Source organism: Marmota monax, unplaced genomic scaffold (genome assembly GCF_021218885.2).
Source record: "Marmota monax isolate L192 unplaced genomic scaffold, Marmota_monax_Labrador192_F-V1.1 WCK01_AAM20220418_F8-fsc00204, whole genome shotgun sequence".
NCBI classification, from domain to species: Eukaryota; Metazoa; Chordata; class Mammalia; order Rodentia; family Sciuridae; genus Marmota; species Marmota monax.
Genome location: NW_026695247.1, coordinates 204006 through 230136, shown reverse-complemented (window position 1 = coordinate 230136; position 26131 = coordinate 204006). Strand labels below are relative to the sequence as shown.

At 35.5% G+C, this 26131-nt stretch overlaps 1 protein-coding gene across 1 annotated transcript; it reads left to right on the top strand.

The window, feature by feature from the left end:
- Positions 1–1057: 1057 nt before the first annotated feature.
- Slc5a7 (solute carrier family 5 member 7) lies at positions 1058–24474 on the top strand. Its single transcript, XM_046420280.2, has 8 exons — positions 1058–1280; positions 4329–4442; positions 5222–5377; positions 10996–11144; positions 14755–14898; positions 16054–16207; positions 18546–18763; positions 20438–24474. The coding sequence occupies exons 1-8, from the start codon at positions 1103–1105 to the stop codon at positions 21065–21067; spliced, it is 1743 nt and encodes a 580-aa protein (XP_046276236.1). The 5' UTR covers positions 1058–1102; the 3' UTR covers positions 21068–24474.
- The last annotated feature ends 1657 nt before the right edge of the window (positions 24475–26131 follow it).

Below are 26131 nucleotides of genomic sequence, written 5' to 3'. Positions count from 1 at the left end.
CGGCAGCTGGAGAAAGAACTTGCCCACTGGGTTGCTCACAATGGCGCAGCCCACCCGGTCCGCGGTGCTTCTTTTGCCACCTTTGGATTGCAGGGAGGTTAGTAGTTTTGCCCCAGGTCTCATCACCCACCTGCCACTTGTGTGCACAAATATCTGAGTTTCCACCAGAAACTTCTGTGTGCGAATCGGGTGCATGTAATAGCCCTGGCTATGAGACTAACAAAATAAGAGAACAAGAATGCCAGACCGCTAAGGCTTTAGCACTTGACATCTGTCTTTTAAGAGTTTTGCGTTTTAATACCCTTGACCCTCTGCTATGATTTTAGGCAACACATTTTTAAATCGTTTTCTTATAGATACCACTAATGGGGATGTGTGAAATGAAGGAAGAACAATGGAAGGTAAAGAGGCGGAACCCTTTAAACAACAAGTACATATTTAGTTGACACAATAAATTGACCCATAGGAACTTGTTGAAAATGTGGAGCTGAAGCATTTTTAAATAGATTTTCCTAAAGTTTGTCCCTTGCCCCTCCCCATGTCAGAGTACTTTTGGAGGCATTTCCTGAAATCTTTTCAAAGAACTAGTAGAAGAATGAACACATTTTAAAAAATTCTTGGTATATTGCTTGATGATACACTAATGATACTAATAATTCTAGTATAGTAACTTAGCTTTAAAAGGCAAATGCAATCACAATTTTTGGAAATGATTTCTTGACAGAATTACTGAGTTAAGATTCAAGGTGAATGTTAAATTGAAAAAAAAATTATGAAACAAAGTGTTTATGGTTCTATTTGTTAAGCAATATTTCCTTATTTATTTATTTATTTTTGTTTCTTGAAAAGTCAGGACATCCTTAAACTGTTAAATAGAGGTAGGATAATATAGTGGACACTTGTTGGCCATGGCCAATTTCACACGTGACTTCAGTGTACTCTTTCTTTAAGTGGCACAGGTTCGCCCAGGAGCCAGCTGGCTTATCCTGGCTGCCTGTGTAGGCACAGTGCTAGGCTGCTATTTCTTAATGCATTACTGTATTTTCTCCACAAGTCTTAATGAAGTAGCCAACTGTGGAAGAATCTGGACCCTTAGTTAAAAATGGCTTTCCACGTGGAAGGACTGATAGCTATCATCATATTCTACCTTCTCATTTTGCTGGTTGGAATATGGGCTGCATGGAGAACCAAAAACAGTGGCAGCGCAGAAGAACGCAGTGAAGCCATAATAGTTGGTGGGCGAGACATTGGCTTGTTAGTTGGTGGATTTACCATGACAGGTAGGTTCCAGTGCTGCTTGCTTGGTGCAGTTCACCCTTGCTTGGCTTCTCTGAATATACAGCATGTGGTCTCAGAGTGTCATTGCAAACATTGCTCTTTGTCCTTTGGGGATTCTTTAGGTTTGCTGGTTATATATTTTGAAAATAATGAATATCTGCTTGAAAACAAAATGGTTTCAACTCATTAGTTCTTGCATAAATGATTTTATAATAAATCAATGAATCTAATACCAACGAAAAAAGTCTCGGCTTTCTGTTCTATTTAGTGGGTGGAAACAGTATAGACAAAGAAGTGGAGGAATGAAAACATGCCCTAGTCTTACAAGTCATGCATTTGTAAATTAATATGATAGTGTTTCAGTGTGTCTAGTAATGCATGCATGAAGTTGTGACTTTGAGTTATCTTAAGTGACAAATGTCAGTGAATACTAACTAGTGATGGGTTTTAGCCTAAATAAATCCATTTGGAGGCAATACAATCGCAAACTGATTGATCCCTTGCTTGGAAACCTAATTTTCCTATTTAGTAATTAATTTCCTTACAGGAAGACGATATTATGACTCCACAACAATGAAAAAGGGATTTCCAGGAAACTTGATAAAAAGGGGAAAAGCCAGGGTGTGTCCTTTCTGGAATCCCCTAGCCACTATCTGTAGCTCTCTCTCCCTTTCAAGCCTTCTTTGTATTAGGAGGGGCTGGTATTCTGTCTGTCTTTGCTTTGCCCAGAGGTGGTTTTGTATGTGGGTCAATTTCTTTCTTTTTTATAGTCATCTTAGTCATTGAAAATAATTCTGAAAAACAACAACTTAAAATTACACTTTCACTGATAACACATCTTATGTGAGTCTTGGTAAACATTTAAACACTAGCAATATAATCTATATTAACAGGAACTCTCAGTTCTCATTAGAAAAATAACCCATTGGAAATCATATCTGAATGATGTCCAGGTTCAATCCTGAAGTGCAATTTAAAATGATTCACCCTGTATACCAAATAGTTTACCAAAGCACTGTAAAAATAGCATCTACGTTCTGAAAGTCTTGACTTTGTCCATTTGTAATCTGCAATGTTCTATATACACACTAGATTTTACCTTCCAGGCATTTACAGTCTCTTTGTTTAACTCTTCACCAACTATAGATGGATTCATTTGTTGTTTGTAATAGCCTTGTGAAAGGGCTGTGGGGTTAAGTGAAGATCCAGGTTACATTGTTAACCAGGACCAGGGCCAGGCCCAAACCCAGGTCTTCTGATGGCCACGCCCCAGGCCCTTGGTACTATACCACATAAGCTCATTAACTGGGCTCACTCTATTTCTTTATAAAGCTGCTTATTTTGCAAATCCCACTAAAGTAATACATGAACTGCTGTATATCAAAGTGTTTTACTCATTGCAAATTGTTATTTGCAATAATAATAATAATATTGTCCTCTTACTCTAGTTTAATATTCTGTTTAATATGGTCATAAAGAAATTTCAGGATTTGTTCCTTTACCATATAGATTTATTTTTTCACTGTAATACTTTATGAAACTATATAGAATATATTAGAATAACAGTATTTCTTATGAAGTGTCATGGTCTAGCTTGGTTTGTGAAGTTCTCTCTCTCTCTCTCTCTCGCTTTCATTGTGTCAGAAGATCCTTAATTAATATTATCATTCACTTAAAATCCGAACCATGTTATTTAAACCTTATCAGATTCATTTACTTATATATATTTCATTTACTTATATATTTCAAAAAATGTTGATTCTTTAAAAATCAGACAGTTTTAAAATGTTCAAGTCCTCACTCATGAATTTAATATAAAATATACAGGCATGGACAATAAATTATAGCATAGAAAAGACAAGATTGATAAAAAATGAAGGGAATTAGTTTAAGCATAGTAAGTAATGGAGTCTTCACTTCTATATTATTAATAGGGACAATTGTTCAACACCATTTTTTTTTTGTTTTGGACAAAGGACAGGAGAGCTACACAATAAAAAAACAACCATGAATTAGCTTTGTGTTTGTAAGACCATCCGCTTATTAATTTTATGCAGCAAAATAGTGCTGGTGTGTTAGCAGCTCCAGGTACCTAGCAGGAAGACCAAGTCTCAGGTTCTGTGTCTGTGAGAATTCTTTCTTCTGTCCTTTTTCTATACTCAGTGTGTATGTGTATCAAGTGGAGACTCTTTCTACAATTTCAGCAGGATTTAGAATGAGAAAAGCAAATGATGGTGTTTGCTACTTATTAACACCAGATGTAAAAGCTACTCTGAAGATGGGAGTGTTTGCTAAATACAAATCTTGTCCACATCAAGATTTTGTATATAAACTTTCCATTTAATGTACTTAAAATTACTCTGCAGGAAAGTCTTTTCATATTAATCTTTTAAAAAGCAATTTAACCCCAAGACACAATCTCTTCTTTGCTTTGTGTTAGATTAAAAGCCAGATAAATTCTGGCATGAAAGCAACAGAAGCACTTATCTGTCAAATACTTATGTATCAAATACACGTAATTATTTTACTTATACTCTATGAGAGTTTAGAAAATTCCTTAAAGTCAAATTTTATTCTCTATGTGATGATTCAGCCTAAAATTCAGTGTCATATCTGATAAGCTTTTTTAACAGCCTTTGACACTCAGAACTTTATATACATTTTACATAAATAGCATTTTGAATATTTTGACTGTATTTTTGAAGAATATAAGCTGCAGGAATGTAGAGTCCCTTTAACCTCAGTTTTTCAACAAGGATCAAATACTTGATTATCTTTTTTAAGGAAAGCAGTAGTTTGTAGATCATGATTGGCCCAAACTCATTTTAACAAAAAATGACCTTTGGTTCCTTGACCTCCCTCTTTCAGCTATTATTCTATAGAAATTTCATATATCTGAAGAAAACATATGGTCACAGAATTCCTCAGTTTGGAGTAGCCACATTGAATGACCCCATGGGACTAGTCGCCTGGTGTTGGACAATCAGACCTAGAATATGACATGTAAGATAATGTCATATGTCATGACCTCTCTCTTCATTCTATTTCAGCCACGTGGGTTGGAGGAGGGTATATCAATGGGACAGCTGAAGCAGTTTATGTACCAGATTATGGTCTAGCTTGGGCTCAGGCACCAATTGGATATTCACTTAGTCTGGTTTTAGGTAAGTGGAAAGTTAAATCTCCTTGACTCATTCAGTAAAGCCTAAAGAATAAAAGTCTAAATAACAAGTGGGTTAGCAAATCAAACAGTGTGAATAACTATTGTGGAAAAATGTCACCAGATAGTTCTAAGTAGGTGTTACAAGAAATTGATATGCAACAGAATAATAATGCTTAGGTAATCTCTTGATTATGGAACATGTAAATAACAAAAAAAAAAAAAACCTTTGATCTTATAACTTTTAAACCAGTGAATTTCTTAGCATAATCATATTTTATTCTTTCAAAAATATTATGGACATATCATTAAAAATGAATCAACTTTATTGTACCTGACATTTTTTTGTAAATTAAACTTATAAAAGGCCAAGAATATTATATAAAATGGTTCCTCTTTTATTTTCTTTCTTAGTTTTCCCCCTCAAATTGTTCTGTTGGACCTTGTGCTTTTTCAAATGTTTAAATGTACTGAGTGATACAAATGCACCAAGCCATCTCAGTGAACACTATCCTACTCCATATATTTAAATTTCATATGCCTCAATTATAACATTTTGTTGTCCATTGGATACATCTGTTAAATGCACTAAGGAGTTTATATTAGGTTGCTGAATGCTTCTTGGTAATGTACTCAGAGTATATTTCAGACTAGTTCCTCAATATGTACAGTGTTTTAAAAAATTCATTTCCCTTAAGAAATTATAGCATAGTAAAAAGCTGGCAAAGACTATTATATTATGAATTTTTAATGTTCTCATAAACACTCACGTAATTTTTTTAGGTGGTCTGTTCTTTGCAAAACCCATGCGTTCCAAGGGATATGTGACCATGCTAGACCCATTTCAGCAGATCTATGGAAAGCGCATGGGTGGACTCCTATTCATCCCTGCGCTAATGGGAGAAATGTTCTGGGCTGCAGCAATTTTCTCTGCACTAGGTAAGCACCAATGGAACATTGTTCTACCTTCATTTCCAGTTTCCTGAACACCAGACCAACAACTTTACTTTCTTCAGTCTTAGTGTCTTAGAAATTATTAAAACCATATCCTAAGTCATATTTATATTTACAAAAACTTAACTGAAATTCTACATTTACTTGCAGTATTGTTGTAGAGAATAAGTCCAATCTCAAGTGCATTTGTTTTTAACTTGAATTACATAATTAGAGCAATAGCCATGAGTTACTTTATAGGGATTCAGGGTTGCTTTTGTAAGTTGTATATGATTTTGAACAAAACATCATTAATTAAGCAAAACTAAGAGTGCTATTTAGGGTTGAGGGTGTAGCCCAGTGGTAGAGTGCTTGCACAGCATGTGTGAAGCCCTGAGTTCAAGTCCTAGCACCACCAGAAACAAAAATGCAATTTATCTAAAAGAATATTTACTGGGTGCAGTGGTGCCTGCCTATACTCCCAGTGGCTTGGGAGGATGAGGCAGGAGGAATGCAAGTTAAAAGCCAGCTTCAGCAATTTATCAAGGCCCTATGTAAGTTAGTAAGATTCTGTTGCAAAATAAAAAAATTTTAAAAAAGGGCAGGGGGCATTGGGAATAGGTCTCAGTGGTTAAGTGGTACAAAAGAAAAAAACAAACAAACAAAAAACTACTGTCCATGAGCCAGGTTTAGGGAGAATATTTTTGATACTTTTGGTGAATGAATTTGAATCAGTGAATTCCATTTTCATTTTTTTTCTAGAAGTCTCATTTATGTGAACTGAGAACTTTTTAATCTTTCCTGGTTTTTTTCTTCTGATAACTGCCTTGTTAATTGATATAAAGCATAGGCATGGTCTATTTAAATTCCTCAAAGAATAGTACCACATCATTTTTAAAGCATTAATATTTCTAGAGATATTGACTTTTTGCATAAAATATACTTAATCAAAAACAAATATAAAACCAGTGTGAGTCTCAACTGTAAATAATACTCCCAAAGAAATATTCCCCACCTTCTCATGATGACAAGTAATGTAAGCACAATCACCTAACTTGAGATATTTCAATAAAATGATATTTGTAAAAAGCACAATGCTATGGTTTATTAGTGGAAAAATTTAAGTGTGGTAGAATGTAGCTTGGACTTCCCTGCCAGGTTAAATGTCTTCTTGATGAATAATGAAAAGTTTCCCCACCCCTGACTTCCTCTTCACCTTCAAAAACCTACAGGGGAACTAACTGGGCCCGTTATGATTGAGAGACTGAGGCTGCTGAAGCAGCTAGGAGATGTAGTGCCCACATTAAGGTACACGAACCTCACCTGCTGCAGACCTACCTTCATCCTGCAGGCTATACATCTCAGCTCTAAGACCCATCCTTAATTGCTTGCACTCCTACCTGGTTCCTCCATCAACCACCCCGCCCCCACCCCTACCTCCATCCACCTCTGCCTCTTCCCTGCCATAAGCCAGGCCACTCCCAGCCTCCCTTACCTGTATTAATGCAGCCAACTCCATGTTTGCAGGTCTGCCCTACTGTGGGCGCCACATGGCAGCCAGACTCATCCTTCTAAATTCTAACCTCATATTCTAATCTCATCATGTCCCCTTTCTTGCTTAAAACCAAACTTTTGAACAGGGCCCTTAACTATGACCTGGGTCTTCTCTCCTCTGATTATCCCCTGCACCCCACTTGCCCTTTATCTTCTGTCTGAATTGTGGTTTTCTCTTGCTTCTTACTGACACTGTGCAAGCACAGGTGTCCCTGCTTTGGATTCCTTTCTCCTCTTTTTTTTCCCTCTCTCTCACCATTTGCCTCCCTAATTACCAAGCTCCCTGGCACTTACAGGGAGCAGTACTCCAGATTTGCTAGGAGCCTTCCCTGCAGGCTTTCGTAGGCACCTGCAATTTTTCCTCATTGGGCTTATCATCTCCCTTTGTATGATAATTTGCCTGTTCACTTCATGCCCAACTTTTTACTGTACACAATGGATTATAAATTTCTTTAGAGCAAGAATGGTGTCCCTTGAATAACTATAATAAATTAATAAATAGTTTTGAGCTCTACTTTTTTGACAAAAGAAGATGAATATTGCTTTTTCCCCCCTCCCCAGTGTAATTCCATTATGTCTTAAAATATTGGGTTGTGTACACATTTAGGGAGGTAGATACTGAGTTTAGACTCAGTAGAGTCTAACTTACAACCCAAGATCAACTAATGCTAAGAACTTGTACTTGGCCTTTGGATTTTCAGTTTCCTTGCGAGATCTAGAAAACAAGAAATTTCAGAGGAACCAAGGGAGATCTTCAGGCTCATGTGACCAAGAGCGAATGTATACCATCCCACTGAGTGCTGAGGTCCTTCTTGACGATCAGCAGAGTTGGAAGGTCCTCAGCTTTCTTCAATGGACTATGTCAGTGTTTGCCTTCTGGGCATACATTCATCTAAATGTAATTTCCCATCTTTTCTTACAAATGGAAATACCACCAAACTTTAAGGGGTTAGAACAAAAGAAAGATAAATTTCCTCCTATTTTGTATGTTCTAGAATATAAATCCATCTTCTAGTTTTTATTATTATGATTTCATATGGCCTTCTTTTTCTCCCTTTCTCCCAAACTCCCATTAACATTATTTTCTTGGTCTCTGTAGAAACAAAGTTACTTGATGTGGAAAGAAGAGAATTTGATGGTTATAATATACAGTAATAACTCATGGGAAAATGTCATACTGCCCTGGTGCAAGATAATAACACTCCCCAATCATTGCTAAGCTTATACCCTAATTAAATTATGTGTAAAAATACACCTCTCTTCCCACCTTGCTCTCATTAGCTGAGAAGCAATGGGAGTTTATTTGTCATTGGTTTCAATACTAGAAAATTTTGGTTTTAAGAACAAACTACCTGCTGGGTATTAAAAAAGGAGTGGGCTAAATATCTAACAGAATACAACATGTTCACTCTAACTGAATAAAGATCAATTTATATAACAGTCCTGAAAGAGGAAAAGAATTAATGAGCTAATATTTCCAAAGTATTTTAGAAATAGAAAGCATAGTGGCAAAACTCAGAACTTAATTACAATTAGTTTCTGTTGGATATATGTGTCTGTGTATGTATTTCAGTATATTCAGTAAAGCATTCTTCTTTTTCATGTTAACACATGCATATATGAAATAATATATATTATTGCTTTTGCTTGAAATCTGTGTTGTGGCAGAATATGTACTTTTAAATTATCACCCATATTTTCTTCAAAAAATAATAGCTTGAGTAAGTCAGAGCTAGTGTTTATAAGAAAAAACTTGGGATACTTAAGAATAGACAAGTGTAAGATTTATTATCACCTCACTGTGCATATGCATGGTTTACTGCGGAAATATAGGAGAATCTTTTTTTAATGATTACTATGAACACTTATGTAAAGATAGGCTTCTGCAGACCAAATAATTTTTAAATTGTATATTTCAAATACAACCAATTTCATGAAAATACTTTGAAGACAACTACATTCACAGATGTCAACTGTGTGATTCTACATTTTCCTATTCTTCCCTGTCTCTCTTTTTCTTCTTCCCCCTGAATAACCTCTTTTGGATTTGGTTCAAGGTAGAATTTATCCTTCTTGTATTTTGTCCCTTGCTCTTGAGGCAAGATTCAAGGTCTCATGGCCAAGTTCACTGCCCTCTTAACCTGAAACACCCTGTCATCATAAAGGTTCTCAGGAAGCCTTCTTGTGGCTTCCTAAGACATCTTCATCCTGATATATCATCCCACATTGATAAATCCTGCAGTTTATTGAATTGGCTTCATGAATCCTGCAGAAATCTCGTGCCAGTTTTGATTACTACGCAGCTACTGACCTAATGCTGATAGGACAGGCATGCTTGCTATCTTGACCTGAGAGCAAAGTTATACCAACTATGTTTGGTATAAATGGGCAACACCTTATACCTTTTAAATGTATACTTCTACTGTAGATGGCTCAAATTCAGAGATTTTTTTTATAACTTTATTCACAGTATATTTATTTTCATATCTACATAAGTAGACTATATTTCTCAGTAGATCTATTAGAATAACTTTGTTTTATTCACTACCATTGATATAATTTTTCAGATAAAAATCTTAACCCAATCTTCACAGTAATAAACAGGAAGGTAACTTCTCTCAGATCACTAACTTACAACCAAATGATGACATCTATAGGACTGCAAATCTCAGTCCAGTGATTTTTTTTCTATAATTGAACCTCTCATATTATGGGGTGATAACATACATGTTATTAAAGTGGAGAACCACACCCAAAAAGGAATGGCAAAGAGTGGCAACTATCAAGAATAGGATTTCAGGGGGAAATAACCTCTTCAATATCTATACACTTATAACTCAGATAATTACCCAAAGTCACTTGTAAATAATTAACTGCTCTCCTCTGTCTTTTATTCTGCAACTCCTTAGTAGATGTTTCTTTTAATTGATTTTTTTATCCAGGAGGATAATGTTATATTATTATCATGGCCAAAATACACACAAAAAATATTTTGTATTGATATCTTGGGTCAAAATACTTTGAATTATTCTTTAGGATGATGGATTTTCATCCATGTATATTGTAAATATTGTTATGCCAATTAAGGAGGAGGAGGAAAAGAAGGAGATTGTGAGGCATCTGGCTACAATTGATGGTGTAAAAAAATCAGATTTCTTTCATGTCTGCTAGCATACCTAGAATTGCCATTTATAATAAGATGAAATATAAACAAGATAGTTTTGAAAAAAATGGAAAAGCAATTAATGAGTTATGAAGCAGCAAGTGAGTTAAGAAGCCATTAGTCCAAGAAATGGGCCAAACCTTCCACACCATTAAATTGTTACTGGAAACATAGGCATCAACAAACATGATAAACAGCTTGTAAAGTAAAAGAAACATAAATTTGAATTCTAAGAATATAAAATTTGATGATGGAAATGGCCTAAAAATATGATATTCATCATTAGTGTTCTTCATTATATTGATATCTTAGGAGTAGAACTTGTATGTCCCACCAGCAAAATAAAATAAAATGATCCTTTATGACTTTGAGGGAGAAAAAGTTGAAAGATAAGTTTTAACAATTATAAAATTTTCTTCTACAAATTTGTCTTAATTGTTGGCACCTCGGAGGGTTCACCAGCTATAACAGGAAAGCGGAGGGCAAACTAAATGCAAAAGAGCCAATGAATAATCATTGTAAAACTGGAAATGACTGATCCAATTGCTCAGAAAGGCTTGTTTTCCTTATGGATATGAGTAAATATATTGCATATAATTAAGTCAGAATTTCAGAGGGTGAAATTGTGAATTCATGGAATGGAATCGAATGTCTCGGTTGTTCAGGGTGTTCAGTGATAGTAGGTTTTGGGTGTCTCTCATGTATTTGAATATATATAAAAAGAGATAATAGTCCGTTTGATAACATACAAAGGTCTCAGTGTAAAAGTTCACTTTAGCCAAGGTCATGCAGTACACTGTGTACGACACAGGGAAGTATAGCTGCTGTAACAGAACCCACAGGGTGGCCTTGCCAGAACTCACCCCAGACCATGGCAGTGCTCTCACTTCTTCTTTTGTCCCCACAGGAGCTACCATCAGCGTGATCATTGACGTTGATGTGCATGCTTCGGTCATTGTGTCGGCCCTCATTGCCACTCTGTACACCCTGGTGGGTGGTCTCTACTCTGTGGCCTACACAGACGTTGTTCAACTCTTTTGCATTTTTGTAGGACTGGTAAGTGGAGCCTTGCTCAGATTTGCCTCCTGGTCTTCCCCCTCCTCCTCTTTCTCTTTCTTAACAAAAGATAATGTGGTGTTTTATACCAACTCAGCAAAGGAATTAATATTTTCCATAATGAGTAATACATAGTAAGTTGTACACTTTTTGAAATTTTGTATTTTTCTATGAATTGATTAGATGGAAACTGTAGTTATTTCCTTAGAGGTGGACAGAAAAATGTGTGCTATGACGAATTCTCAGAAAGATCTAGGTCTTTGTTTTCTTCATGGCTAGATTTGATGGAAACTTATGTGTGACACCCTTTGAGAACTGATGATATCACACTTTCTCCACAGTTAAGAAAACTAAAACTTTGATAGTAACCCACACAAGTTTCTTTCCTGTCCTTGTGTTCATTTATCTATGAGACTGTTTATCAATTAGACTCTTCATAGGACATGGAAATTCTATTGAAAACTTATTTTGTTAGAAAAATATCCCATTGGAAAAACTATAGATTTCAAATTATAATGGTTAATATCTGGGGTCAAAGAAAGGGCTTAATTATATAAGGAATTATCTGTATTATCTATTGTTCTTAAGTCATGGATTAAATTAGGTAATATAGGTTTGGTGCATTAAGAAAGAGTACTGTATAATTATGAAATACAAATACTATGTGTCTTATATTAAAAGCATCTCTGCACATCTTAGATGCATTCTAGTCAATGTTGATTCTTTGCAAACTCACATCTTAAAACAGGGAGATTATAATTATGCATATAATAATATCCATCACATAAGACATATCAAAAGAAAAATAAAGGAAATGGTGTGGCCACTCTTCTAGGTGTCACTGTGGGTTCACATACATGATCTCATCAAACACATACATTATGTCAGCTACAGACCCTGCAGGGACAGAGCCCTGGTCAAAGGCCATAGACAGAGTCAGCCAATGCTGAAGACGAATCATTTTCTGAAAGAGAGTCAAAGCACTCTTCATTCTCCTCAGCTTTCTTTATTTTTCTTATAATAAAAAGCTTTTCGCTCTATTTTACTTTTTATTCTAGACACTTAGAGATGAAGAATGAATCCCATTCCTATTTTTTTCAATTTTCTAGCATTTGTAATAATATTCTAGAGGAAAATTTAAAAGAATTAACTAAAATTAGATTTACAGTTTAACCCTAAATTTATATACCTTAGCAAAGATTATATTTCCTCTTTTTCTCCTAGACATTTTATTTGCATTTCGTGGAATGTAATTCAGTCATATTTTAATTGAATTTGAGAGTATTTAATTTATTCAATAACTTCAACTTTTTTTTTATTTTTAAATTGCCAAAATCAAGTTGACAGTGCAGAAATTCTGATTTGTACTTAACATCATCATAAACTTTATGAAACAGAGAAAACAGAAGTAAATCTTGTTTCACTGTGTAGGAAGCGAGGTTCGTTTGGCAATGGCATCTCTCATAACTGATGCACTTGTTATTCCAAGAGACACAGCCCCAGGGGATAAGTCTATTCATCAGTGATGTATGTGATTTCTCATTGCATTGCATGATGCCAGAACTTAAAATACACAGGTACATAAATCAAGTAAGCAGGTGTAAAGATGGTAGGTCAAATATATATAGGGATATATGTTAGAATGTTTTTTGACTACAAAATGTAACTAAATTGATAAGAAATGAAGATAAGAATTGTTAAGAAATCACTATTGAATTAGCTGAATAAGACTAAATAAGCTTTAATTGCTGTTCATGCATATGTAATTAATTAATCAACTTATAATTCAAACCATCTTTTCTTTCCAGTTTCTCTAATTCTTTGGACTTTATCATCACCCTGGCAGCTCCAAAGTTATAAATTTCAGATTTCATTTTCAGATTCCTCTGACCTCCCTGTTGACCTCCTTCTGACCTTTCTCGGTTGACTCTCTTCATTTTCATGTTCAGTGCCAGTATCTTTCCATTCCTAATGTCACTGCTTTATCCAGGGCCCACTGAAACCATCTATGGCCCTTCCATACTACTATATTCTTCTAAATTTATTTTTAATATTTATGGTGTTAAAATTTAGAGGAAATTTCACTGACTTTAAAAAAAAAAAAAAACTCCAAAGAAATTCTTCTAGCCAGGCACATGGCACATGTCTACAATCCCAGTGACCAGGGGTGAGGTGGGACCTTTGCAAATTTGAGGCCATCTTCAGCAATTTAGTGTGACTCTCTGTCTCAAAATTAAAAAAAAAAATAAAAAAAAAACAGGGTTGGAGATGTAGTTCAGAGGTAGAGCACCCTTAGATTAACTTTTTTGGGGGGGTGGGTGCCAGGGTGAACCTAGGGGTGAGTACTCAACCACTGAGCTACATACCCAGCCCTATTTCAAAGGTATTTTATCTAGAGACAATCTCACTAAGATGCTTAGTGTCTTGCTAAGTTGCTGAGTCTGGCTTTGAACTCGCAATCTTCTTGCCTCAGCCTCCTGAGCCTCTGGTATTACAGCCATGCAGACACCATGCTGGGCCCCTGGCTTAAATTCTTGGTTCCACATAAAATGCATGCAAATTCCTTGAGCTTCCACTTGCATACAAAGCAAAATATAAATATTTTGGCTTGCAATTCAAGGTTCTCTCCACGTCTATCTTTATTGCTCCCATTCCCCTAAGCTACTTCCATGCCAGCAAACTTTGTCACCCAACAGATGTGGGCATATGCACATATACACAAAACATAAAACTTATACTGTTAGTCTTCTGCTTTCAATGGCTCAACTTGGAAACTTGTTTTTTTGTTTTGTTTTTGTTTTACTTTATTATGGTGCAAAAATGAAGCATGTTCATTAAAAACCACAATTTCACAATTTTAATTTTGATTTTGGATCTTTTCCTGAGCTACCTAGACACAGCGAGCGCAGTCTTTTCTCTAGTGGCAATAGCCGTTGCTCCTGGTCAGTCACATAATCATATGGGGAAACAACTGACACTCCACAGTGCACAATGTGGCTAAGCTATGGTGCTTGGTAGGTTGGGTGGATTCAATGCAGCTTTGCAATTTTTTCAACTTATGATATGTTTGTTGTTGTGTGACCCCAGGGTAAGTCCAGAAGTATATGTTTTCTTCCACTCTTTGCTTTGCTTCCTCCAGATGGTCTCCCCTTTTGATTTCTTTTTCTTTTACCTATTAGTATTGGGCCCATTCTTCAACACTTGTTTTACCAACAAATTTCTCGTTTAAACCTTTCCATGTCACTTTAATGGGTGGATATCTTTCCCTAATTCACACAAAACATAAAAGTGTGTCTGTGTGTGTATGTGTGTGTGTGTGTCTGTTATGTCTTAAATGTAGTATTTTCTTCTCAAAGTTTTCAGGTGACTGCTTCTATAGTTTATATGATATGGCATAATCAAGCAGAAGTAGATAATGTGTTATTTTAGGTTGACTAAATCTGTATTCCATGATGTCCCACAGAGAACATAGTTTCATGTTCTTCTTTGAATAGGGGAAGTACTGAGCCATGCCATGCACAAGAAAAATAAACTAGGTGTATCAATTTTGCAATATATTAATCAAGTTTAAAATCATAGACTAAAACTCCAATGTTGCTCTTTGTTCCAGTGGATCAGTGTCCCCTTTGCCCTGTCACATCCTGCGGTCTCTGACATTGGGTTTACTGCTGTACACGCCAAATACCAGGCGCCCTGGCTGGGGACCATTGAGTCCTATGAAATCTACACGTGGCTTGATAGTTTTCTGTTGTTGGTAAGTAATACTCTGACCTGAGGAAGGTCGTCTAATTGTCAATCAAAGGCATTTCAAGATTTTCGTATTTATCCTTAAATATCTACTTGCTGGCTCATGGCCTTTTCTGTATAAGTACCACATACTGATTTTACCACTAAAGCTCCATCATGGCCATTTCTGAGCTCATCTCCAAAGTGCATTCATAGATTGCTCATATATACTGTAAGCAAGGATGTGTTATGTCATTTAATTAAAGCCCAATATCACATTTAGCTGTAAGGTAAAAACGAGTATAAACAAAATTCTGACTTTCTCCCTGACATTCCGCTATATTCTCTATGTTCTTGGGCACTTTGCAAAACAATGTAATGCATTAACTCTTCTAGTAGAATGGAAATTACGGAGCAGGAACCATGCCCTTTTCAAGTTTGTGTCATACAACCACTACATGTCTGGTGCAGGGTTAGAGTCTATAAATATTTATTGGGTTGTGTTGATTCAGATTTCATTTCATACTTTCAGAATCTCAATCATTTTTTGATAAAATTTTTTATGGTTCAAATTTGGGATGAGAACCAACTGAGGTCTTCTGGATAGTTTTAAGGCAACTTAAATCAGTAAATTTAGGGAAAACAAGGATTGTCTTGTCTAATTACTAAGGAAAACAAATTAAAGAAATTTTCCACAATCAAAAATACGCAATAATGTTGTCTTAGTCCTCTTGGGCTACTATAATCAATGATCATAAAGTGAGTGATTTAGAAACAACAGAAATGTATTTCTCACAGTTCTGGAGGCTGGCAATTGCAAGATCAACGTGCTGGCCAATTTAGTGCCTGATGAAGACCATACTTTCAGAAAACTTGTTGTTGTGTTCTCACAGAGTAGAAGGAATTCATGAGGGCTTTACCTATGACCTAATCAATTCCCAGGGCTTTACCTAATAATCAAATCCCTGTCTAGTACCTGATTTCATCACCTTGGAGATTAGAATTTCAATAGACACATGCACCATACAAACTTCATATTACAACAAACATAATCACAGCAACTGAGATTCCTGGCCCTACTTCTGACTATTCTAAATCCAATTATTATAAACCTCTTGTTTAAAAATATTAATAAATGTGAAATTCCTTCAATTCACTCTGAATCTTTGGGGTTCTCATGCAGATTCTGGGTGGAATCCCATGGCAGGCATACTTCCAGAGAGTCCTCTCTTCATCCTCAGCCACCTACGCTCAAGTGCTGTCCTTCTTGGCAGCTTTTGGGTGCCTGGTGATGGCTCTGCCAGCCATACTCATCGGGGCCATTGGAGCATCAACAGGTAAATCTCTTGGAGCTTCACCATCGTTGTCACTTAATTTGCCAGTTCCACCACTGGTGGCCTTCCCTGTTTTACTTCCCTCTTACCCCCACATAGTAAATGTATCTTCATTCATAGTTCCTTATATGCCTTGTATAGCATTCGGCAAATTGTGTTATAGTTCAGCCATCTCCACGTTTTTTGATTGCTTACTCCATTGACAAACATTCATAAGTACACCTCCTCCCCAATTTTGCTATATTATCTATTGTATCCACTTCCGTCCCCAGTGGTTCTCAACCATGGTGCACAGTGACCTCACCTGAGGAGTGGAGAGGGACTTTCTACAAAACATCTGCCCCTGGCCTACTCCACAGGGTGTTTAATAATCAAAGATAGAGCCAAACACTAGTATGTGTGTGTGTGTGTGTGTGAGTGAGTGTGTATGTGTGTGTGTAATAGCCCCCCTGGTGAGTCAAAGCTAAGCCAAAGTTGAGAGGCACCAGCTTAAGAAAAATTTACCTGTCTTCGTCATGACTACCCACAGACCACTCTGAACTTCAGAGTCTACCTATGATTTCAATAGTTTGTTCAAGGTTATTTTTTTTCCCTTGGAGAAATAAGTGAGTATGTGTATGGATTAAGGTAAGCTAAGAAACTAAATGGTAAAAGAGAAAGGGAGAGAGAGAGATAGAACACAATAAGAAATGTTTTTTTTTCCCCTGTTATCCCTTATGTGAAACACTTTTAAACTCTCACCTTTAATTTGAACTTAATCGCTCCGCATCCTTATGTTCCTTATACGGTGGAAGAGAAAAACAAGCTCCTTTGGGCCTCTTTCATAAGCATATTGATCACATGCAGGAAGGCTCTGCCTTCATGACCCACTCTTCCGTCAAGGTCCTGTAATACCTAATTTCAACTCTTTGGGATTAGAAATGAAATAAACTAGGAGGGCATAAACTTCAGACCTTAACTAACATAATGATAGCAATGGAAATTTTTGGCATGTTCAGTGTTTTCCATACTTTAGAGTATGACTATTCTAAATGTGATCGCAATACAACTCTTAAGAGCATTTAAAACACATCACATTAACCCAATTCAAAAGAGTAACCTAAGTAGAGATAAATAAAACAGTTAAAAAACAATTTTTCTTTTATCTCATTGTATTTTTTAAAGATGACCCAGGGTGTTGCCCCCATGGTGACTCTGATTTCTAATTCAAGAGCTATTTGTTGGATTATTCAGTTTTTGAAAGAGCAGTCATGGTTCAGAGAATACTCTTTTCATTCCAGTTGTTGGTTCATGACATAAATGAACATTCAAAAAGATAAAAAAGATGTGCAGTGTCTGCCTTTTGGGGGGTGGAAAATTAAAAAAAAAACAGGATTTATTTCACAAGCAGAAGACAGATCTGGAGATTATTTGGAGGGTGGTAGGAAAACAGACTGATTAAAACAGCATAAAGGCATTTTTTTTTTTCTGGATTCAGTGTAACTTAGCAGTTATTTCTGGGATCATTTCATCTCTGTTCAGGCTTTAGAGTTGGCATCGCTTCAGCATGGCTTTAATGTTGATCATAATGGAAAATGGGGAAAGGAAAAGTAGCAGGATCCAAAGGAAACCACCCTATCATTCTGACATTAAGGAAGTTCAGCAAATAAAAAAGGAATTATATTAATATGTGTTTACAGGTTCCTTGCGTTCTTCAACACAGTAAGCAATAAAGAAGCTACATATTCTAAGATAAACATATGCTTCAGTCCTCTTAACTTAATTCAAAGACCTTAGTTCAAAATCCTCCTGAAAAAATCTCAGTTTTATGAGTATAATTTTTATTCAGTAAAGATGGTCAGTTCTTAATCTAGCAAGTCTCCTGCTTCTTGTAAGTAAAATTCTACACAAGATTAAATGAAATTAGAAAAATTGTGCCAAGATGGCTCCTAAATTAAGCTTATATTCAGGAAAAATGAGAGGTAACAACAGCCATGCTGTGGTCTCTTGCACACAGATAACTAGGCCTAAGGAAGTGGTCCAGAGAAAATTCTGTGGTTCAGTCTAAGAGCATTTGTTTTCTATGATTCTATGTAATATAATGCCACATTGCAGAAAAGGAGTATGTATGTCATCATCATATTCTAAACAGATGTTATGAATGAGACTGACGGTAATCAATACCCTTTAGAGGTCAGAACATGTAAGACATTTCCACATGGCCATCACATGGACTTTCCACTTAAGCAGGCTAACGTATGTGATGCTCAGTTGGTTTCAAAACTACCTAGTAAACAGCATGACCCAGATGGGTAGAGAAGATATGCCTCTGGTTGTTACGCTTGTGGTTTCTGCTCAACAGACTGGAACCAGACTGCATATGGGCTTCCAGATCCCAAGACGAATGAAGAAGCAGACATGATTTTACCAATTGTTTTGCAGTATCTCTGCCCTGTGTACATTTCTTTCTTTGGCCTTGGTGCTGTGTCTGCTGCTGTTATGTCTTCAGCTGATTCTTCCATCTTGTCAGCAAGTTCAATGTTTGCTCGGAACATCTACCAGCTTTCCTTCAGACAAAATGTAAGGACACTTTTTTCTTTTAATTTGTAATTTATTATTATCGTTGCTATTTCTGCTGTCATTGTACTTAATGTTTGTAGAATATGTATGCTTATAGATTCCTTATATTCAACCTGTGCTGTAACTAAGCAGTAAAAAAGCTACACATTCGAAGACAGACCTGTACTTCAAGTTATCTTACCCTATCAAGTTCAGATTCAGCATTCCTAATCCAAAATGTTAAATTTGAAATGCTCCAGAATCTAAAACTTTTTGATAACTGATATGTTGTTACAAGCAAGAAATTTCACACTATGAAAATTTTATACACAAAATTATTAAAAATTCTGCATGTCAGTCTATGTGCATAAGGTGTATATGAAACCTAAATTAATTTCTTTTTTAAACTTGGACCCCATCCCAAAGATCTTTCATTATATAAGTGGATATTCCAAAATCCAAAAATATATGAAATCCATTACTAATACTAGGCATTTTAGATAAGGAATGTTTAATCTGTATGTATGTGTTCATATCCTATATTAATTCCATTTTCTGTAATTCTATATTCTGTAAACTTTGATTAGGTATACTAGTTTAAATGACACTGAGCTTACATGTGCTGAAAATGCATATTAACAATACATTTTATCATTCATGTTTTTTTTTTAATATTTATTTTTTAGGTGTACAAAACACCTTTATTTTGTTTATTTATTTTTATGTGGTGCTGAGGATTGAACCCAGGGCTTCTCATGTGCTAGACGAGTTCTCTACCGCTGAGCCACAACCCCAGCCCTATCATTCATGTTATACTTAAAGGAACGAATCAATATAACTATTTTCCAAGATATTTCATCATGTTGCCATAATTAAATTTCTTGTCTTCTGACAAAAGATTACTGCATCTTAAAATATCTTAGCAAACCATTTAGTCTGATTAAGCACAGTAGGAGACGGAAAAACACTGGTAAAAGCAGGACACTCTAAGTTATTTTATGCATATTTGTGTAAACTCTGAACTGCTCTTCATTTAGACTCCCAAGTCTACCTTTGTCATAAAATATCCCCTCGATTTAATTTTCTTTACTGAATCAAGTGGTTGTAGAACAGAAGGCTTTTGTAGTCCCTGAGGGATCAAGAACACCTCGGGAGAGCCTTTCTTCCCTACTGAGCTTGGTCTCTTTGTGTTTTTAGGTCATCATTACAAAGTAGTCCCAGTGGTTTTAACAAGAAAATGTCATGGAAAAGTCCTTTTGTGTGGCACCAGAAGGTGGTTAGTCTTATATAGGGTAGTACTCCGACAAAGAGAGGAAGTAAGGATAGTCACAGCTCTCTCAGTGCCACATGAAGACTATTCATGAAAATATATAAGCAAAATTCTCCCTTGCCCCATTGTCCCTGGATGATATCACATTAGCTCATCTTCTTCCCCTGTGCCTTCAGGCAAAGGATGTGGTGATCTAGTTTCATGCATATGGTACCCAGAAGCCCCACTCCACCAACGACCTGGGAGTTCATCAAGATTGTGAGCTTCAGGTGTTGTAGGTTAGGTTGGGTTTGCCCACAGAGAAAATCATTTGCCCTGGGAGATTCTTTAGACAAGTTGTAAAGGGTAAATAAAGATGCATCCTGATCTTCACCAACATGAGTCCACATATTGGTGCAATGCTGATCATCGTCAATTTCTTACAGGCATCAGACAAAGAAATTGTTTGGGTCATGCGAATCACTGTGTTTGTGTTTGGAGCATCTGCAACAGCCATGGCCTTGCTGACGAAGACCGTGTATGGGCTCTGGTACCTGAGCTCTGACCTTGTCTACATCATCATCTTCCCACAGCTGCTCTGTGTGCTCTTCGTCAAGGGGACCAACACGTACGGGGCCGTGGCAGGTTACATTTCTGGGCTTTTCCTGAGAATCACTGGAGGGGAGCCATACTTGTACCTGCAGCCCTTGATCTTCTACCCTGGTTATTACTCTGATAAGAACGGTATCTATAACCAGAGATTCCCATTTAAAACACTTGCGATGGTTACCTCATTCCTAGCTAACATCGGTATCTCTTATCTAACCAAATACCTATTTGAAAGTGGAACCTTGCCACCCAAATTAGATGTATTTGATGCTGTTGTTGCAAGGCACAGTGAAGAAAACATGGATAAGACAATTCTGGTCAAAAATGAAAATATTAAATTAAATGAACTTGCACCTGTGAAGCCTCGACAGAGCATAACTCTCAGCTCAACTTTCACCAATAAAGAGGCCCTTCTTGACATCGATTCCAGTCCAGAAGGCTCTGGGACTGAAGATAATTTACAATGACACCATCTAAATAAAATACTGCTTTTGCAAACAGAGCACTATAGTAGGATAGTCCTGGAAAGATGGTTCATGGCACATATAATACATATTAAAATTATAAACAACGTTCAAGAGAACAAATTCCTTGCAAAAAATATGAATATGTACTAAAGGAGGGATTCAGGAAAAGTAATGTGCAATTGCACAAATACAGACTAAGCTAGAAGGAAGCAGCTATGAATTTTATTTTATTTTTTAATTTCATTTTATTTCTCATCCTTAGTAGTTTCTATTTTGACACTAGATAGTTTTGTTAGGAATATAAAAATGAAAATGCCCCAAAGAAAAGATGGCCCAATTGTGTATCATTTTTATGGAAAAATAGTGTGCAGATGAAAGAGCCTAAGAAAGGAAATTGGATGATTTTGATCCAAACTTTGTTAATGCACTTTTTAATGACCAGTGTTAATGCACTGGTGAGTCAGATTGTCAGACTGAGGCTCTGAGAATAACTCACAGCTACTCTGATGAATGATGTAATGAGTTAATCAGTTGATTTTTCTTGATATGATGATTAACCCCTTCTTTCGTGGTCTGCACTGAAACATTTGCTGAATATGCAATCTCCACTCCCGGCCTCTAGCGCAGGGGATCCAACCCAACGTCTTGAGCATCTAGGCAAGTTCTCTGCTGCTAAACTACACACTCAGCCCTGTAATCTGTCATTCTTTGAGTAATGGCATGTATTTTTCTGAGCACAGGCAAAGCAAACACACAAAAATTATTTCATAGTGGCACTTTTTTTTATGTGCAAGATGATAGAAAAGAGAGATAATTTTGGCAAAAGAACACTGGGATCCTTTGAGTACATCCATAACTAGCATGTGTGTAGATAATAATACTTGGAGCATAGCAAAATTATTAGGCGAATTTACAGCAATAAATCAAGAAGGACATTAAACAAAAAGTGATATGAAGAGATAAAAGATACATTTTTATCTTCAACTGAAGTATATACAGTTTTGTTGCATGATAAAAGAAATAGTATTTTGGGTAACTATTCAAATCAGGATTGGAAGTGAAAATGGGCCATGGGTAATGAGCAGTAGCTACGCAATACCATTATGGTTGATGAGAGACAGACTATAGATCAACATATATTAACAGAAGTTCCCAAAGCACCTCCTCATAGTAAAATTGGAAAAACAAATCACACTTACTGTTTTATATTCATTAATGAGGTGACCTAGTATTAAGGGATCTGCTCTGTGGCACTTTTTTGCATAAACCAGGTTTAGATATTGGACATAAATTTCACATTGAATTTTAAAATGTGAGCAAAAGTGAAAAGTAAAAATAAGTTCTAAAAGGAAGAAGCCATCAATTTTAACACTTGATGTGTACATAGTTTTCATGAGGTCAGTCATTATTATTTCACTCCTTTTCTGGAGTTAAAATACATATACTATATCTATATATATAATGGTTTTTATCCATTATAGAATTATAAATTCTTTGACCACCAATCATACATTACTGAAATAACTGGAGCTGTATTGACAAAATCAGAGTAAATTTATGAGCTGAAAAATATTCTGGGAATTCTACTCAATAAAGAAAGCTAGTCTGAATTTTGAAACAGAAGCATTTTTTTTTCAAAAAACATTCCTTTTTGTGATTCATAAGCAAAATGCTGTTAACTCCATGTCTGGCATTAAGTCTGTACAATGAATAGAATAGATTTTATTTTTTTAGGTTTCAATTAGAATTATCTCAAAACAAATATTTTCTTCATTATAAAAACAAGTTAAATTCCCAAGGTAGTTTGTTAAATGTGAAATGAAATCATTTTACATATTGTCATGTCCTATATATTTACAGTGCTTTATTGAAACATGATGATAAATATGACAATGCGTTCAAAATTTTTTATTGAAAACCATATATACCTAAATGAAGATAATTTTTTATTCATGTATTTTTTGAGGATCTACTCAGTACTGTGGAGTACTTGTGAGGGGTATACTTTTGGAAACTGAGTACAGGAATCCAAGATACTGAGACATGATTGAGAAGAGAGCCAGGGAAAGGAAATTGATTAGAGAAAAAAACAGATAAAAACATATGACATGTAAAAGTATTGACTAATGGGGACTACAGATCCTGGAAAACTGGTATTCCACATGTACCATGTACCCAAATAGCAACTCTGTCCATTCCATCACTGAAACATTCATCTCAGCTCATGGAGGCACAGGTATACACTATTAGCATCAGGAAGCACATCATGTACACTGTAGCCTTCAACAGGAGGGCATACTCTCCACAGACATTGCTTTTAACAATTTTCTTGAGTAACAATTGTTCTAACAACCATATTTAAATTCTGTGAAAAAATAACTAATATTAAAATTTCTTCCCATTTAATTCATTTTGTAAAAATAGAAAGATACAGGGAAATACAAGGTTTAACCTGTCCAACTATTAAAACCAGTTAAATAATTTAAGTTAAAAGATAATGGACTTTCATTTAATCCATTATTTCCCATCTGTTCTCAAACTAGGTATATAAAAAACTAATGCATTTTCAGATTTATAAATGCACTAAATATTAGCAAGTGATTTTTAAAGTGCCAAAATGTCAAAAGGAATGAAACAATCTCAAGATCTTTATTTATCTGAACATTCAGGCATAAACTCCCCTTCAATTTCCAAGGAAGATGGAGGAGGCCAGCTCTGTTTTGTCATCATGGGTAATGTAGATGGTGTTGAATTTTTCCAGCCTCATTCAGTGTACCTTCAAACTTCATCCTCAATGAAAATAAATTACCCAGAACATATTAGACACCAACTATATTAACCTTTGGAGGCAATACCTGTGGCTAAAGCATTAGAATAAAACACATTTTCATATTTTGCACTGATTGTAACATGTTTCTTGGGTAATTTTAATGCTTTTTTCCCCAACCCACATTCAAAACATCAAGCTTGTTGCTGGACTGATATATAAAAAACAAGCTTTCAAATACTCAGTGTCAAAAATTAAACTTCATTGCTACACTTACAAGTCATGAATTTTATGTGAATATCAAATGAATGTAAGCTTGAAACAATTAAATTTGATGTAATGGCTATTGGCTTTTTTATTTGAAAATAATGAATTAGCAATATATTTTAAACATGAATTATGAATTTTTCCTTTTTAGCTTTCAAAATATTTACTCTGGTATAATATATAATTTATTATGTTTGCTATAATGTATAATTTATTATAAGTTTGCTACTGAACAGACAGATGCATATAATGGTTCTAAATCATATATTTTTGTCTGTCAAAATATTATATATAGTTATGCTTAAAATAAGATTTGCAACTATACATGTAAATGTTTTAAATGTAAACGTATTGTATTAAATTGTGCTGGTGCAATTCAGGATATCATTGTCCAGGTTTGACTTTTTGGGGACCTCTCTTAAAATAAATATAAATGGTGCTTGAAGATAGTCATGTAATGGAATTGAAATGAACCATCTCATTTCTGAGGATAAGCAAATGCTAAATGGAAATAGCACACCTTGCATAGATCTTAGGCCAATATACAGTATCATATCTCCTAACAAGATGTAAATTTTCTTTCTTTCAAAAGCTGTTCTACCACTATGCACAACTTTCTTTGAATCAAAGAAATTGGCACACAAAATATCTATTGTATTAACAAAAAGAAGATGTAAATCTTAAAAACCAAATAGCTGTCAGATAGTTGTGGATATAGTACATAAAGCCAGTCATTAAGTGATGAACTGTTCCTAATTATGCTATAAATATGCATTGCATATCTCTTATATAACTCTTCAAGGGGGTCTTTAAAAATGAAATCATATATACTCTCAAGAGAACTTCGAAGTCTTATGCCTTTATCAAAACCATTAGTGTCTTTGGGTGGAAGGACCAGAATAAGCTTAAGGAGGAACAAAGGAAAGAATAAGTAGTTACAGGAGGGAAACATCACACTCACTTGTCTGTCATTGTGGACATTCTCCTATGTGTCCACAGTAAGCATGCATTTTTGCTTTATCACAAATCTATGCTATCGGGGGAATTATTAGGACCCAGGAAAGAGAAAGTATCAGTATCAACACTGGAGATAGTGTATGTTAAACATCATGGGAGAGAGTTTGAATTTGATCATTAGCACTTTCCTAAGATAGACATTCTTGAAAGAGACCCAGGGAGCCCCAGAAAAATTATGATGATTTTTCCATTTAAATGATGATGAAAAACAATGATGATTTATAGCATTTAAAATACAGCTATCTTTGGAAAAACCCCCAAACAGTGAAAATAGTCATGTTGGATTATTTAAGTTCTCTAAAATCAAGGAGTATAAGGTAATTCTGTTTTGAATTGTGGTTGGTAAATTATAGTTACCTTTTTAGAAGAGGTACTGCATGATGTATTTTTGGAAGCAAAACAGTGTTGACATCAATTTATGATTTAGAAGCAGTTAAACGAAACACACAAGCCAGGTAGGATTTAAATCTAATGGTAGAACAGTAGGTGGTCTTGAAAGGGATCATGGTGAACATTCCCCAACTGTCCTATGAAGGCATCTGGAGCAGGCAAACACCAAAAGATGACTGAGGAATCACTTCTGAGCCTTAATATGGAGGGAGGTTCCTGGAGAATAATTGAAATACTCAGGATATCACTTTTATCTTTAAGTCTTCTGATTAGACTGTCAAAGTCTCTCATATTTTCAGATTTTGATTATCTTCTTATTTGGAAGCCATTCAAAGAATTACAGAACAATTTTATAACAGGAGTCAAGAATAGAGCTATAAAGAAAGACACATATGGCCTCCATAGTTGTATGCTCTTAGTTAAGTCACATAACCTCTGTGGGCCTTAATTTCCCATACGGGAATGACAAGTACCTGTCATTAGTTAAGTTATATGAGGCATTCAAAGTAATGTGGTAGATAACGCTTAAAATGTGTAGAGATGTAGAATAATAAATACAGCTCTCCAACTGGGAAAATTGTGGAAAAAACATATGTAGCTATTTGGGAAATCATTTTGACTTT

What these genes read in the sequence shown, in the direction of transcription:
- Slc5a7 (XM_046420280.2), top strand. Translation starts at nt 1,103, where the DNA reads ATGGCTTTCCACGTGGAAGGACTGATAGCTATCATCATATTCTACCTT. An exon ending in TTCACTTAGTCTGGTTTTAG is followed by an intron (nt 4,443 to 5,221) that starts GTAAGTGGAAAG and finishes TAATTTTTTTAG; the next exon opens with GTGGTCTGTTCTTTGCAAAA. An exon ending in TTGATAGTTTTCTGTTGTTG is followed by an intron (nt 14,899 to 16,053) that starts GTAAGTAATACT and finishes GTTCTCATGCAG; the next exon opens with ATTCTGGGTGGAATCCCATG.